Below are 17,101 nucleotides of genomic sequence, written 5' to 3'. Positions count from 1 at the left end.
AAAAGAAACAGAAAGAAATACTTGTGTCTTCATAAATTGATAAAAATGACAAACACTGACAGGTGTATCAAAAATATCCATATAGAGCTGTCGCTGTGTACCTGTGAGGAACCTTATAAGACAAAAAAAAAATCATATTCGCTCTTGAGACGTCACTCTTAAGATTACATTAAATCTATTGAAAATGAATGCAGGTGAAGCAGGCCATGAAAACAGTGAGATTACGTCAAAATCAAAAAAATCAGGAAATGTCACTTAAAAAATTAAACAGAAAAAAAAGAAAAGGCTGTGTATTTTGGTAGCAGTATAAACCCCCCCACCCCCCACAAACACACACACACACACACACACACACACACACACACACACACACACACACACACACACACACACACACACACACACACACACACACACACACACACACACACACACACACACACACACACAGGTCAAAGGGAATATGTACAAACTGGACATTGTTCATATTTACACATTTACAATACAACAAACCAAACCTTGAAGGAGACATGATTCCACCGCAAGCTATGCCTAATATAGGCTGATACAGTAAAATATATCAACTACACCCTCCCTTTGTGACGGTGACCTTTGTCTCCATGCGGGGGTAATGAGTTCACTTTAACCTCTGACCCAAACAGTGTGGGAAGCTGGAGGAAGAAGAGGATGAAGGGGCATACTGTTATTATAAATAAATAGAATGGACATGTTTCACTGAGCAGATGAGTATCTGCTCTTTTAGGCACCATGGGACAGACGATGAGCTCCTACCAAGGTGGTGCTGGTTTTAAACACCCTTGAACAAAACTCCTGTAACTGTGTGACTCATCAACAAGGAAATGAAGGTGTTTTGAAAACTTACAAATGTGTGTGAACATACAGTACAGTCCAAAGAAGATGGGCTCTCCAGTTAGCTGGGAATAAAATTTTAAGAAAGTGCAACACTGCTCTTTTGTGTTAGCATGCATACGTAGATCCTATGCAGTTTCACAAGAGGTCACCATACCGTATTATACACTACATTGAAATATGTTATTGCCTGTGAGGACAGGTTGTTTAGTAATTCTTAAATATGTAAATTTTCAGTTGGGGTACCTGAATACACTTAATGTTTTCTGCTCAGAAATAAATCTACTCATCTTGTTTTTCCTTTAGTGGCTCAGCAAATATACGATTAAACCCTCTCTGAGAGTGAATATTAGTGGAAACCAGTGAAGTGACTCATTCTTGCTGATTCTAGATGCTTACAAGTGGTGAATACACACAGTATTTTTTTAAGTCACAGATGAGTGTCCATAGTATCAAGACCTCCATCCTCACAGAGTGCCAGTGCTGTTCTCCAGGGCTGGTGCGAGAAGTGAGGAGGAACAAGGGGATTACGAAGCTGAGTGTGTGTTTTCCCCTGTATGAATAGAATAAGTTGGGGTATAAAGGGTGGTGGTGACCAAGAGGTCTGTCAACATTGCTCCATCCATCTCAAAAAAGAAACACGAAAAACAAACACAATCTACAGCTGAAGGATTGAGGAGGCCATGAAGTGGAGATGGAGTGTCCAGTGATGAGGAGAGAGGACAAATAGGGGAGCGAGAGAGGAAGGCAGACTGGAGTCCCTGTGCTCGTTACCCAGCTAAGCTAGGCAATGCTAGCTTATTAGCAATGCCATTGCAGCCATCAGCTGGTCAGATAACTGTGTAGTTCTCTGGAGTTGATACTCAGGACCACACCTGAATGGTTGCCTAGCAACAAAAGAGAAAAAGTAGAAGAAACAAATGAGCAAAGCTCAAAGAATGAAGCAGAAGTGATGACACTGAGGTTCACTGGTGTCAGAGGGACCTGGTGGAGTTTTCTGCTACTTGTATTTTATATGGATCACTCGTATTTGTGATCTTCATGCTTCCATTATCCTCTCAGAACAAAATATTCCTACTAATTATTTTCAGATTAAATCTCACATGAAAGAGAAAAGATAAACCAAACATATTGGGTTCTTTTTTTTTTTTTGTAGATTCAACAAGTGGCCTTAAACCATCTAGACAAACTCACTGCGTATAAAAGCAGCAATTGTCACATGTGAGACATTGAAAAAGGGTTTGCCTGATTTACCAGAATGATCAATCCTCTATTAGATGTGTTGCTGATGATTGACAGCACTGCACTATCAATCAAGGCAAGGACACACTCATCTAACATTTATTCAAAGTGGAACTTGAGCAACTGTTCGAAAACTCCTCTGGGTGCCTTTGATCTTTATCTCAGCTTTCCATCCATACAGAATTAATATCATTTTTATTCACGCTTTTACATTTCCTACATATTCTGTGATGTAGCGATACAATGATTAAATAGTAATTTTCAGTTCTCAACTTTCTACATTAAAAAAGTTTTGTTTTACCAAAATATCTTATCTTAGCTGATCAAATATATTGTTTTATATCATGTATCATCTATCATATATCATGTATCACAGAGGTGACGTCACATCACAAAGCCAGGTTAGGTCATGCTATGTCAAGTTTTGTATCATGTGATGTAATCTGATGTCATGTCATGTAACAAATCATATCATATCATATCATATCATATCACATTATATCATATCATGTCATGAACACATCTGGTGACAACTGGAAGGAACCTGGTGTGACTATTTCCTGCTGGCTGTATGTAGATGCATAACAAGCACATTTTAATTACAAATCATAATACATGTTTGATTTTTGATACTAATGATTCAGCGTTTTAGGAGGTAATAACTAAGTTTCATTCCAAAGCACGATTGTTCATAGCACTGTGGCAGATATGACTATGGCATGATTTGACTGTAATGACAATAAAGTGTCTCAAGACCATTCTAAGTAAATAAATACATGAATCAAATTTAGTAGCTAATTAAATAAAAAAGCCTAAAGCATCTGAGTAAAACTGGTGATATGTTTGAAAAAAGAGAAATCCTGCAGTACCTTGATGTTTGTTAGCTGCTGGTGTTAGTAGCTTGGGTTTTAGTAGCAGTGGTTAGTGGTAGTCCTTATAAGGGAACGGAAGGCGGGGCTACCTCCTGCGTTACCTAGAGTCTGCGAGTCCAGGTCATCGTCGATGAACTCCTCGCCCTGAATAATGTGCTGGGTGTCCTCGCTGTGATTCACAGGGCTGGTCATTTCCTGCTCTTTCTCGTTGTGCATCTGGGCGTAGACGTTACGGTTGCCTGGAAGCTTCCTGAAAAACAGTGGGGGATAGGCATCCTCAGTCCTAAGCCAAGGACTGTGGGTGTTGTTTTGTAAGATTGGGCCATAAGTTTTCACTCCATGATTTTACTTTAGTGACTTTTTAGTGGATGTGTTAGTTTCGGACACAGGGAGGTGCTGCTGGTGCATCATTGATGTGAAAAGAAAGCATGCAGTTACACAGACTAACAAATCACAAATCAACACCTCTGGTTTCATGCGAGCCACCAGGGCTGGAAACTTAATCACCCCTTTCAAGTCAGATGATAGGAAGTGCATAAAGATGATCCTGTTGTAGGGTTGGGCAACTTTTATATAATTTACTGTTTACTCTTTTACTCTGTTAAAATTGTGGTTTTAATGATTCATTGCTTTACAGTATAGCCCTTTTAATTCCCTTCACAGCCTACTTTTATTGATGTCATTTATTTTTTTATGATTTAAAGACTCTCTCATGGGCTTGGCACCATGTTGAATCATTGCGATCACGTCGAAGACCAAACAAGTTTTTTTGAATGGCCTCATTTGAATGAACCTCCTGTCTACCTGTATTTGTTAACTTCCTCCCTACTTCTGCACTGAGCAGGAAAAATATCACACAGAATATTCATTACTAACTGTCACAGCACTACTTGTGCTTATAATCAGTCCAACGTGAAATCGAAGACCTCGACTGTATTTCCACAAGATTTCTAGTCATGTTAAATACTGATAAACTTCCAGATGCTTTCATAAACATTTAACAGTTTCCTGTCAGCTCACTGGTAGCTTTAAAACTTGCATGAAAATTATTGATTCTCAAAAAATCAGGAGAGAATTCTGAGTACGATTGATGTGTTTTGTGCTCTAAGAAATCAAGGATCTTAAAAGTAAATCAAGTACAGTATTTTCCGCACTATAAGGCGCACCTAAAAGTCTTTAATTTTCTCAAAAAGCGACAGTGCGTCTTATATATGGAAACAGCTTTAAAATAGGCCATTCATTGAGTTCTCAGATGAGTTCTTAACTCTCAACTGTAACCTCAATCCAATGCGCTTTATATGTGAACTTTTTCTTAAATGTGTCATTCATTGAAGGTGTGCCTTATAATCCAGTGCGTCTTATAGTGCAGAAAATACTGTAGGTATGAAATATTACATGTTTTTTTTTTCCACAATCTGTTTTCATTCACAGAATCTTTCTGATGCTGCTCACCTTTTGAATTTGTAAAGGATGAAGGAACCTGTGGCGATGATGCTGATTAAGAAAATGACAGCTAGGGCCCAAACACCTGGACCTCCAGCAGCTCCATGGTACCCTGGGATGACAACATAGAAAAATTAAAAAAAAATCAACAATGAAAACTCCTGTTTGCACAATCAAAACATTATTTTGACTTTAGAATTTGTTGTTAGAGGCGAATCCAGAGAGTGCAGTGAGGAAGAGGAGGATCTCATCAAAAACTAGGGGATGAATGGAGAGAACAGGAGGACAGAAGTTTAAAACACCCCATAAAATTAAAGATCTTCTAGAAGAAGATCCTCTTCATAGAAAACAAGAACATATAAGTCCAGTAAAGGGTAATCAGGTGGATGAAAACACCGCACAAGAATTTAAACTGGACGGGATTTGGTTAGGCATTGGTTAGGAAGCCAGGGAATGAAAAGGCACTGGGATTAAATGCACCCAAACAGAAAGCTGCAGGTTTGTGGTTCATGAACGCACCAGTCTCTGTTGTTGCAGCTGTTGAGTCATTAGCAATTAGACCTTGCCCTTGGAAATAAATCAATGACATGCAAATATCATTACTAATAAAAGTTTTTTTTTTAAAAATGTATAATAAAGGAAAACAACTAGGAAAGTGATGCATATAAGAAGAGACTGTACCTGCATTTGGGTCAGCTAGCATCACTAGCACTTTTAGACCTCCTCGCACTACAAAGCTGACGTTGTTGTCATTAAAGGCCTGTAAGATGGCTGGGATACGCTGAGGGGTAAAAGAATATTCAAGGAAATATTTAGAGAAACATGTAAACAATCTACTTAAGTGTCAGTTTGGAAATAAAAATTCTGACAGCTGTCTGTGCAATTTTTTTTTTTTTTTTGATTTTCAGAATTCACAAGATGGACATTTCTCAGCTTATTTTAAATTCATCTTCAATGTTAAATTGCTTCCAACAGCAACACTTTCTAGGTAAAATAGCAACATGGGCTCTTTTGTCTCGGAATGTCTCAGCATTTTAAAACAAAAGAAGTGAGTGAGCGTGCACCTTATCAACAAACACGCTCTTCTTCGCTGGTTTGCTGTCCAGTGGGAGAACGTACAGGTCAGCTGTGGTGGGGAGGCCCGGCTTCACCACTGTCACCAGGGATTCCTGTGGGACGCCCGTGATCTGAGGGGAAACGGCTAAAAGTCAGACCGATCTGAAAGGTGCTAGAATCCAAATCCGCTTTCACTGAAATCCAGAGCGTTTTTTAGCCTCTTTCAGATTTTTGTTTCTGTTATTGTTATCAGTCTTTTTATTTAATGGCTGGAACAGCTCAGACAAACCCATCATACAGTATCCGCATTTGGTGAGCAGAATGTGAAAACCAGTATAATTATAACAAAAAACATTTATATTCATAAAATATGATGCTAATGTTGCTCTGTGTCCTCAATGTGAATTTAAAAGACAACTTGCACCTATGCCACCTTTATTAAGTGGCAAACTGCATATTGAATCTGCACTGCTTTTACATTTTACTTTTTAACATTTTTGAACTTTCTCTAATTTTCTGTATCCATTCTAGCAGGGCAGCTCTGGATTACAGTGCAAATCTCTCTGTAGTGTAGTTAGATTACCATGACATTTAGTCAATTTATTTTTTCTCCCTCTTCGTATTATTTGTTAGGTGATTACTTTGTGTTTCCATTATGAGCTCAATACTTTGGTTTATGAATAAATATTTGCAAAGCTAATAGCATTCCAAGCCTAGCCCTGATTTTCAAATCATTAATTATTATCCATTTTCATTCGTGCTTGTGGTGTTTCCAATCATGTTATTTTAAAATCCTACCTTCGCGAGTATTTTGCTGACCACTTGGCCGATGTCTTCTCTCCACTCTGGGATGTTTGGGTTGAATCGGTCCAAGTTTGCACTAAAGCTCAAGGGGATGACCTGGAAGTTATCTAGGATCAGAGAGAGCAGAGTGATCATTAAAAATCTTCACAGCCCGTCTGTCCACTGTGTAGGTCACAGGTCTGCTGGAGTCTATCTCAGCTGGCTACAGGCAAAAGGTGGGGTACACCCCAGACAATATACGAGTTCATTGCGGAATCACCACAGTCCAAAATTGAATAACAAATCATTAAAAGCAGCTTTGATTTTCCACTTTGGAATAAGGAATAAGCAGCAGATGTAGCAACACTATAAAAAAAGTATGCAGATACAAGGTGACAGATGTGGACTGGTGGCTGCCAAAATGGTAAACCATATGGAGAATGGTATTGTTAGCAGTAACAGATGGAAGTAGCTTGTCAGTGTCACTAAATATGTGGGGTGTTAATGAGTATTAAATAATATACAGATGTTTACAAAACTGTATTTCACAAATTCCACACTATTGCTGACCATTGAGCTTATGAATAAAAGAACAAAATAAAACTTACATAGCTGCACGTATTGAATAAGGATCTGATCAATAGCTGATGTACTGTATTTGTAAATGTGTTTTTTGCTCTCCTCACTAAAATTATATACATCTCTCTCTCTCTCTTTATATATATATATATATATATATATATATATATATATATATATATATATATATATATATATATATATATATATCATATATACTGTATATGATATATATATATTTCATATATACTGTATATGAAATATATATATATATATATATATATCATATACGTATACTGTATATGAAATATGAGATATTTTTTACATTTTTTACATCATTAGACATGCATTACACTTTTCTTTAGCATCAATGGAACAAACGAAAAGTAAACAAAATGTTTTATTTAGTGTATTAGTAATATGTTGGACCACATTGTGTGATTGAGGTAAAAAAAAAAACTTTCATTCATATAATCAGTTGCTATCTGCTGCTGCACTGATCCAACACAGAAAAACGTGTTTACCATAAACTCGGACTGTCCTGGTGTCCTGCACCATAGATCGGCCATTAGAAGCCTGGACGGTGACTGAAACCTCTCCGTTCTCTAGAAACCGAGTCAGAAGGCTGTTCTGCAGACTCAGTGTAGGCTGCAGGACAAATTCACCACAGGTTATAATGAAAGAGAAATCTGATTGTTTAAAACACCAACATTTAAAATATTTTAATGTGAATCAATGATATGTTATAAGTCTTTAATGTGTTCTTTACCAGCAAATTGTCACCTATCCACCAATAGAAGACAGTCAAATTGGCCTCAGTGGGAAGGATTATGGCGGTAAGATTGACCTCATGGTTTCTCCCAGCAATGGGAACCATTTCCAGGTGCACTTCCTGCAGAGGGGCTGTAAGACAACTTTATTGTTAAAACATGAACAAGGATTTGAGTGATGCACTATTTAGTTCAAGAGTGAATCTTTTTTTCATAAACTTGACTGACAGACCAAATAAAGACGTGACAGCCGAGTGAGTTTCACACTAGAAACCAGCACACAGAAATAAGCTCTTCAATTTTACGCATCTTTTCTTTGTTATCGGAGATGAGAATCAACACAGAAAAAAATGTCACTGTTTTCATCTTCCACTTGATGAGGAGTTAATGAAATGTGGCGTCTAGGTGATGAGAATCAGTTTTTCATACAAAACTCAGACTAGGACTTGAGCTGATTTGAGCAAACTGTATCTCAAAAACCGCTTTGAACTAACTTTACAGTGAAAAATCAATTCCTTTCAAAATAAAATATTCTACACAGTTATCTGGTAACCATATAAAAGTATTTTCTGAGAGACAGACCTGTGACCTGGATGTACATGGTGGCCTCGTCATGCCCCGCCATGTTCTCCGCCTTCACTGTGACCTTGTAAATGCCTGGGTTTCCATAGCGATGCTGAATGGGCTCATCCGTCACGGTCAAGTTCTGGTAAATAGCCCGAACCCCATCCCCGAGGTCCACCTGGTATTTGGTGCTACTGGTGTCGCCCTGTTGGAAATGAACCAGGATTGTAAGAATGTTCACATCAAATGGAAGAAAGGAGAAAAAAAAAGGGGACCTGGAAAAAAACTTTGTCCTACCTGCTCCTGGTGGACAATAAATGTGATGTCATCACCAGGGGCCACGGCCAGCATCTGCCCTTTGATGCCCACCTGCAGTCCTTGAGGGCGCAGCAGAGGGCAGTTGTGCTGTTTGGTGCTCTGTTGCTTGTTTATTCCCCCTTCACACATGTTAGATACCACCTTCCTGTAGCTGAGAGACACCACAAGATGATTCAGGTATAAGACTGTGGAGGTGAGGGATTAGTTTAAAATATCAAGAAATAAAAACAACATCAACCCCATATCTGTTGAAAGTCTGAGCAGGACAACAGAGGACATTGGTATATTCAGGGGAAACATCTACACCTGCAACTTCACAACATTATAACTAACATATTAAATCCACTAAAGGCATTAAAATGAACTTTTGGGAAGAGGTTTGTATTTGTTGGACAGCCGCAAATCAGAGGAGCATGGTTTGACTTGGCTGAAAGATGGAATGCAAAAGCTTCATCAGACACTGATCTATAGATCAATACAGACTATTGATATGTGTGTGCTCCAAAACAATTGAAGATGTGATTGTGGACATCTACAGACCCAGTGCTAGACTCGTAGGTTTGTCCTAGATGGCAGTCTTCAGGAGGCAAATCTGGATCATGCCAGAAGTCAGCGAAACAGCGTTTTTCCTCCGTGTGAGATCGTTCAAAACCATAATCACTACACAGACACACACACACAGACACACACACACACACACACACACACACACACACACACACACACACACATACAGACAAATGATGGATAAGTAAACGTACTGATGTGAAAGTTTAAAACTAGAGCACTAAATTTGGTGATGTTTTTAATGAGTCTTGTTTTAATCAGCACTGGCAAATCAATCAATCCGTCCTAAGGAATATACTGTATTTAAATCCTAAAAATTATATGGTATTCATAATAAAATAATCCATATTACATTTGCTCAATTGTTAATTTCATACATGTCGTTCGCGGCGATTATTTACATATGTATTTTGCTACATATTATGTTTTTGATGAGCCTGTGTTTACCAGTTGAAGTCTTTCTCTGTGCATTGACAGGGTTTGGTGGTGAGAGCTGAGGTGAAGCTTTTCCCTTTGATACAGAATGCTGTGTCCTTTCTTTTCCTAAAACTTCGTTCCTGGCCCATGATGCACTTCGCTCCCTGAGGGCAACCGTAGAGAAAAGATATTTCAATTCATAGTACAAACAAGATAGAAATATATATATATATATACATATGTGTGTGTGTGAGTCTGTGTGTGTGGTACCTGAAGGTCTGTGAGCTGCCAGGTGTCGTAGTCAGATTCAGAACACTGCTGAGGGAAAGACTGTCGGAAGTCCACTTTGACCAGTTCCCAGTCTGACCTGTAGCTAATGTGGCCAAACACACTGAACACAGACCACAGACGTTAGGTTAATATATAATTTAATAAGGTATTCCTTCAAGTGTGGACATACAGCTGTGTGCCACCTATTGAATCTTTTTTCAAAACCTGTCACACATAAAGAAAGGTTATGATATCTAAATTCACATTACAACATGTTATCATGAAAAAGAAATGATTCAATGTGATGAATTGAGCATAGAAAAATAACTTACATTTACCATGGAATAATTACGCAAAGTATATGATGTCACACCAAACAGCAAATTAACCCCAAGTGGATAACATTTAATGATTTGACATTGGGACGACTGATCAATTACTTGTATAGAATTTATGAGAAAGTGGAACCACATACTGTATGTAGTAGTTAAATTAGAAGCTATAATCTACTTCTGTTAACTTAAATTAGCATTAAAAAAACAAAAATGGTATTTTTAGATGAGTTAATGTGTTCAATCTCAACTGCGTATTGACTATTTACTTGTATTTATCCCAGACTGATTGAACTGAACAGAAACAAAAACATGGATACTCAAGATGCTTATATTTAATCAATCCACAAGGGACCTAGTTATTGAATGGCATCAGTGGATTTATAATCTTTAATTTGAATTTTAAATACAGAAAAATGTATTAAACTTAAATTCCAGGTTCAGAATCATTCGCTCATTTAGTTCTCATTTTGAACACTTCTTTTTAAATACCTTTGCATGAGTGCAATCCAGAGCTGACTTCTTCTGACATAGAAGTCATGGTCTCTGATATGAAGCAGTCACTGAAAGCTCAGACACCTTTCATTATATTTTTATTGTCTGAGTGCTTTTCAAGTGGACCAGTACAACACCGAGGTTCAAACAGCAACATTAGTGGGAAAGCCTTGAAAGCTTTACTTCTTTTTCAGAGCGACAGTTCTCCCTCCTCGCCACTAGACGCTGCTGTTCTACAGCAAAAGACAAGCAGTGTCACCCCCTTTACCATGTTAGAACTCCGTTACCTTTGCCATGTGCATGTCAGAGAAATCTTCTGAAGTTAAGTCAGTAGCTTGTTGGCATTGCTATTGTCTCTATTGTTGTTATTCTGCAACAGCTCTCAGCTCAACCTTTAGTATCTGTATCAAAACTATGTATTTTATATGTTGTCTCTTTCAAGTTGTATTTTTAAGAGGCTGTTCATTGCAGCTAAAAAGTTTGATATATTCCACTTAAGCCATTCTAGTAGCCATGGTACTCAAAGCAGAAAGTTCTGGTTTTGCTTTCTGAGATTTTTTATGCCAAAATAAAAGTTTCATTTTGTTTGCCGAGTTTGTAACACTGTAACTTCAAAAAAATCAACACAACTCACCTATGAAACAGTTCCTTACTGACTGTAATGAGGCACTCAATAACGGACGAGAGACACTGTGCAGATTCGCAACATTTCATCATCATAGATCGCAGATTTACTGAGATGCTGGGGATTATTTATGATTGATCCAATTGAAAATTGCACATAGATTATAGATAGCATTTTAGAGTAGTGTTGCAGTTGCTGATGCTCGGTCTTCATGCTGATGTTTGTGTTTCAAAATGTTGAAAGTTTGAGGCACACGTTTTCTCAGCTTCAGTTCAGTTCAACTTTGCTGTATTTTTGTAGCAGAAATTACAGAGGTATTCATTTCAAGGATATAGATGTATATAATTAATTAAATCTACATGGTTGGATAGCAGCAGCAGTAAGCGGGAAAAGAGACCTTTATAACCCTCCACATCTCTGTCCACGAGCTTCCATACAATATTATAATTACTTAGTGCTTGAGCGCACTAAAATACTCTTGTCTTTTGTTTCTACAATAATTCCAACCACCAAGAGAATAAATTGAACATTTTTCTAGTCTTGAATAGCCACTGCAGAGCCATAAAATCTAGTGGACAAGCAACACAAACGAACACATTCATCCAGAGTGTGATTTGTTCCTCTCATTAAAATGCAGAGCCGACAAGAAGAAAACAACGGAAATGTGTTTAGATGTAATTTTTATGAGAGTTAGGAATTAGAAGCATGGCGTCCATTGAGTAGAGCAGTGTTTTTATGGGTGTGCTTGTTACAGTACGTGGTGCAGAGAAGTGAAAATGGTTTGTCACTATGGCGCAATTAACTTCCATTATATTCTCATGGAGCAGCATATGCAGTATTAGCTCATCTAGAGTCTGTCCAGCGTCTCATATTTGACCAGCTGTCATCAGTATGAGTGGTGGACAATCTGTGCTCCCCCCACCTGTCCTTGGCGCTAAGTCACTGCTCAAAGACTTCATTATGGGATGGTGGACTGCGTCGTCAAAAATCGAAACTCAGCTCACCCTGTCTAATCTGTCAGACATGAGCTGTCGTCGACACCCCTCCTTGGCTGCCAACCCTATCTTACCAGAGCCAGATGGGCAATGTATATGCGTGTGTCTGTGTGTCAGACACATGGCGGTGAGTGTTCAAGTAGATCCTAATGTGGGACTGCCTGCCTGTGTGTATGTGTGTGGCCATCACTTTGCCCTTCTCAGCGGATTACAGCTGGAAGCCGGGCCTTATCTCTGGGCCAGAGATGATGTGACTCACTCCGGTCTACCCACTGATGGAGAGATTTGGTGGGGAAAAAAAGAGGGAAGCAGACTGATATGAAGTCTTGAAGCCTGCATTAACAGTTTGAATCAGTAGGTGCTGACACTGTTTGCCAATAGTCAGCATGTCAAACAACTGTCAGGCTTGATGTTTGTGCATCACTAGAAGTTATGTAAGATTCAACTAAATCCTAATTAGCCCTATAAAAGACGCTCACACACCAAAAATCTTCTTCAAACTTTGCTGTCATCAGCCCTCAGTCACTACTGAGCTCATTCTGTCTTTCTTATTATGTGCTGTACAGGGTTGTCTTCTATACAGCAGCAGTTTTAAGTCAGTCTCTGTTGTGTTTATTGGTATCATCAGCCTTAGCTGTACTCATTCGCATTTACAGCAGCAAACAAACAGTATTAAGAATAAGCTCTAAATCCAACAATCAATGAAGGAATGACCTGTAAATACCATCATTCATTCTCCATTTGGGCCCTGAAAGATGAAATTCTGTCTGAAGTATATGTGGATTAATATACTTTGAGGTTCAGGTTTTTCCTCTTTCTCATTTCTATTGACAGGCCTGCAGCAGTCAAGACAGCTGATGCTCAACTACAAGACTTGAATTGAGGATCCTTGTGATGTTCTCTAAACCCATAATAATAATAATTAAAAAACAACTAAGACTTGATGAAGACTCAGAGGAAAACGTCTGTTTTGAGATTCATAAACTTCTGTTTAGAGATCCATCCTCCGGTCATTACAAAAGTCTGCAAGATTTCTTAAGTTGGCTTCTGATATTTTAGATTTGAAATAATTTTTTGGACTATCTAAATCTTTTGTTTAGTTTTAACATCATTTAAATTTTAATTCATATAAATAAGTATACATTATATATATATATATATATATATATATATATATATATATATATATATATACACACACACAAAGTGAGACTCAAATATGTTTTGCATAAAAAGACTGGAATCATGGAAACAAATCTTCAGTGTGCAGAACAGTGAGATGTGGCGGGGCACAGGTCATGTAGAGGCCACCTCACACTCTCCGACATAAGCAAACACTTTGGAGGTGAGAACGGCTTTGCAGATAATCAGGAGCGGATAGCTGCTGTTAGCACCATGAAATTGGGTGCCGTGTTTTAACAGCGCAGGGGGGAATTGCTGTGGTGGGACAGAACAACCAGGAAGATCTGTTCTGTTTGACTGCGGTAGACAACTCATTAGAACCAAACAGACTGCAGGAAGTGTTCAGGAAGGACAAACAGGTTACGCTATAGGACATGTTGGAGATCAATGTGGTAATTCATCCTTCCACAGAGCTTCCTCTGCTCGGTTTATTTCAATTAACACCTACACTTAAATGGAAGGACAGATTTCAAAGTGTCCAGACTTATGCAAAATAAGCTTAAACATGCATATTGTGGACTCAAGTAGCTCAACACTGTCATGAACTGAAAAATCTATTACTTACACAACACTTTTTATTTTAGGTCAACTATTTGTTTGACCTTCTACTAAGTATTAGTTTGTTTTGCTCAATAGATTGAATTTGCAGTTTTGACTGGACTGCATTACTTCCCATGATAAACAGTTGATCTGTGACTAAGCAGTAACACTTCCCCATTGACAAATGCTGGAGGCAGCCGCAAGCTCACCTGCAGCCCCTGTACCCTGGAAGAAACTTACACACAGGGCAATGAATGTGTTGCCAGAACTCCAGCGGACTCCGGCTTCACCGTCTGACAGCGGCTGCTCATGGCTGATTAGCTTTGACTACCTGCCGGCTGTTCCTGCTACACTGAGTGGAGGTCAGTCTGTCAAACTGTCCATGTGTGGTTGTCTACTTTATTCCTGCGTCACACACTACATTACTGCGAAGCCCCTACGGTGGTTGTTCTGTGCGGTCCTCTTCTGAATTTTTTATTTCTATCGTTGAATTTGGGTGTGCAGTTACACTTCAGACCACTTACGATGAATCCAACTGAACCTCTACAGACTTTGATTTTATTATTCTGACAGAACCACTGAAATTGAACATTTCTCCTGTGGAAATCCACTCACGTCATGACCAGAGTCTCATCTCCCGGCTCGCTCAGTAGTCCGTCCACGAACACAGAGGTGCTGGTGAAGTTGTGAACAGTCCATGTCTGTCCTTCATCAATACTAAATCTGTGGAGAGAAGGGCAATAATGCAGTCGATTAAACAGAATGGTCACCTATACCTTCATAAATAGTCTTATTTCTAGGCTCAAAGACAACTTTAACTTCTACATTGTTGGGTTACAGGTTAACTTTTAGCAAAGCTTTCATGAATGTGGAAACATGTTCAGGAAGCTGATCATCTAGGCTCATGTATTGAAATACAGTCAGATTGGACTTTGTGTGGCTTTTTCCTTGTATAGACATAAGAAAGATGACGTCAGTCGTGTCATCATCAGGAAGGATCAGCAGAACAAAAACAGAATGGCCAGCGAAGATGACAACAGCAAGTCAAATCATCGACTCTGCATACGATAGGAGAACATCCCAATTGTTTTACAGGACAGATGCTGTCACATTGGAACTAGATACAGGTCTGACCTGAGCAAAGAACAGAATTGAACAATGAGGCCAGTGTGGTCAGCGAGGCCCATAGCAGGTGGGGCTTAGCCTGAGGCTGAAACTAAGTGAAGCTTATTTGTTTTGTAGTGTGTTTCATTTGTACCCTGAAGACAAAACACACACAGATGAATTAAGAGATGAGGGAACAGGGAAGCATGTGACAAAAATACAACTTGATGAAACGCAAGGATTTTCATGCTCAGAAAGCTGCAAATTATCTTGTTTGCTTTAATGAAATTGTGAAAATCCATCTGGTGTACCAGTGCTTGGTATTTGAGCTTCCATCCATCCATCCAAGCTCCAGATGAAGAATCGGAGACAAACAGAACCATCTGTTCCGCTTTATCCACTGTGTTGTTGACTTCTGCAGTCGGCAACGGCGGCAGTCCTGAGTCGATGGGACTCTGGTGGACCGCTGGTGGAGTGATCAGTGTTTGATGGAGTAGTGTCTGGCTTGGGCTGCAGGCTTTGTTTAGTAATGATGTCTTACAAGGGACTACAATATGCTAATCAAGTAAACATGCACAGTTTACACAGAATACACAACTAACTACAGACAACATTGCCACAGTGAAGGCCTGATGTCCATCAATTAAAATGATAAATCAGGTTTCTTCACGGCATTCAAACCAAACCGGAACCAGGAGGGCACAGGTTCTAAATGCCAGGTGTAGGAGTGGACCTTATTATTAATCTTCCTCCACCAAAATACATGAGAAGGATAATAAACCTTCCAAGAAGGACCTTTCTATTCAGTTCTTCATTCATACGAGCCATTCCAGTGCAACAAACACCAAATTCCATTCATGATGGAAACCTGGGGTCCAGAAAAGTTATGAGCACGTCTTTAGAGATCAGGTGACTGCAACACATAACATGACCATCAGGAATGATGTTGAGATGTTATGTCCATCATATAGTTCAAATTACATCAATAATACCACGAGGCAGTGTGATATCTACCGTCTTCTACATTTTAGCGTCCTCCGTCACCTCTCCAATTTTGTCACAATTTCTCGCACAAATACCTGAGGAATTATTGCGATGGATGGAAACCGTCATCAAACAATTTATAATCCAGCTCCATGTTACATATTCGACTTTGCTCTATTATTCTAGAAGTTAATCTATGGAGAGTTGATCATAAATCATGAATGTAGTAAACACAACCCAGTCCAGCCGGCACTTTTGTGGTGGCGTCTCATTTGTCAGCCTGCAAGCTTTTCATAATTAACTGATATGAATGCATTGTGTGAGTTACCCGTTGAATGTGAGTGAGCCTTTTGAGAGGAGCTGAAGAATTATCTGAAATGATTCGAGTGTGTGTGCATACATGCTCAGTTGTCACTTTTCAAAGTCTAGACGCGCTGCCCTTCAAGTGGCATAAAAATGGCTCTGCTTTGATGTACAGAGTTGTAGACATCCCCACACAGGAGCACTGGGTAATTAGTTCAGAGAGTCAAAGGCACTGCAGAGTCAGGGAATCTGTCTTGTTTAGATGACATGGATGGATTTTCTTGGAGTACCATGAGTGTCTAAAGGAGGACTGGCTGAAGAGGAAAGTATGCACTTTCCTCTTAACCCTTCTCTTAGGTTTTTTGTTTTTTTTGCATCCTGCTAGCTTTGCTTTTTTTTTTTCTTTTTTTTTTTTTGGTCTGGAAGGTGAAACCAGGCCACACAGACAAATTTAATGCTGCCCTTAAAAACAGCTCCTCCCTTTATTTCTTCTCAAAAGAAATAAAAGCATTTCTGCACTGACAGCTATGCAATGAAAGGTGGATCTACTCATACTTCAACAATAATGATAACAGGAAGGTATGCTCACTGCTGTGGAAACCTTCCCTAGATGGGAATTACCTTTGAAAACAAAGCCATTACATTTAATGACAACATTTTTAACGTGGCTACAATGGAAAAGAGAATGTTGTACCCTCTTTACCCTTAACTTTAATTAAAATAACTACCTAACAAACATAAGGACAGACACCATTCTTTTCTGTTTCCTCCCCATACATGGATCTCTACA

At 38.9% G+C, this 17,101-nt stretch overlaps 1 protein-coding gene across 4 annotated transcripts in view; it reads right to left on the bottom strand.

The window, feature by feature from the left end:
- Positions 1-409: 409 nt before the first annotated feature.
- sorcs2 (sortilin-related VPS10 domain containing receptor 2) overlaps positions 410-17,101 on the bottom strand; it is a 267,219-nt gene continuing 250,527 nt past the window's right edge. Inside the window, exons 14-28 of one of the 4 annotated variants that reach the window (XM_068308719.1) lie at positions 14,536-14,643; positions 9,752-9,872; positions 9,512-9,645; positions 9,038-9,157; positions 8,477-8,648; positions 8,198-8,384; positions 7,615-7,748; positions 7,370-7,493; positions 6,282-6,394; positions 5,492-5,614; positions 5,109-5,208; positions 4,947-4,994; positions 4,437-4,539; positions 3,074-3,279; positions 410-1,757 (exon numbers count right to left, since the gene is read on the bottom strand). In XM_068308719.1, the coding sequence (XP_068164820.1) occupies positions 1,693-1,757; positions 3,074-3,279; positions 4,437-4,539; positions 4,947-4,994; positions 5,109-5,208; positions 5,492-5,614; positions 6,282-6,394; positions 7,370-7,493; positions 7,615-7,748; positions 8,198-8,384; positions 8,477-8,648; positions 9,038-9,157; positions 9,512-9,645; positions 9,752-9,872; positions 14,536-14,643 (1,858 nt within the window). In that variant the 3' untranslated portion in view covers positions 410-1,692. The remainder of the gene's footprint in view (positions 1,758-3,073; positions 3,280-4,436; positions 4,540-4,946; positions 4,995-5,108; positions 5,209-5,491; positions 5,615-6,281; positions 6,395-7,369; positions 7,494-7,614; positions 7,749-8,197; positions 8,385-8,476; positions 8,649-9,037; positions 9,158-9,511; positions 9,646-9,751; positions 9,873-14,535; positions 14,644-17,101) is intronic. The other 3 variants (XM_068308720.1, XM_068308721.1, XM_068308722.1) reach the window with 3 other exon arrangements.

Source organism: Antennarius striatus, chromosome 23 (genome assembly GCF_040054535.1).
Source record: "Antennarius striatus isolate MH-2024 chromosome 23, ASM4005453v1, whole genome shotgun sequence".
Lineage (NCBI taxonomy): Eukaryota > Metazoa > Chordata > Actinopteri > Lophiiformes > Antennariidae > Antennarius > Antennarius striatus.
Note: the sequence above shows the minus strand (reverse complement) of the source record. Positions and strands in the feature narration are given on the sequence as shown.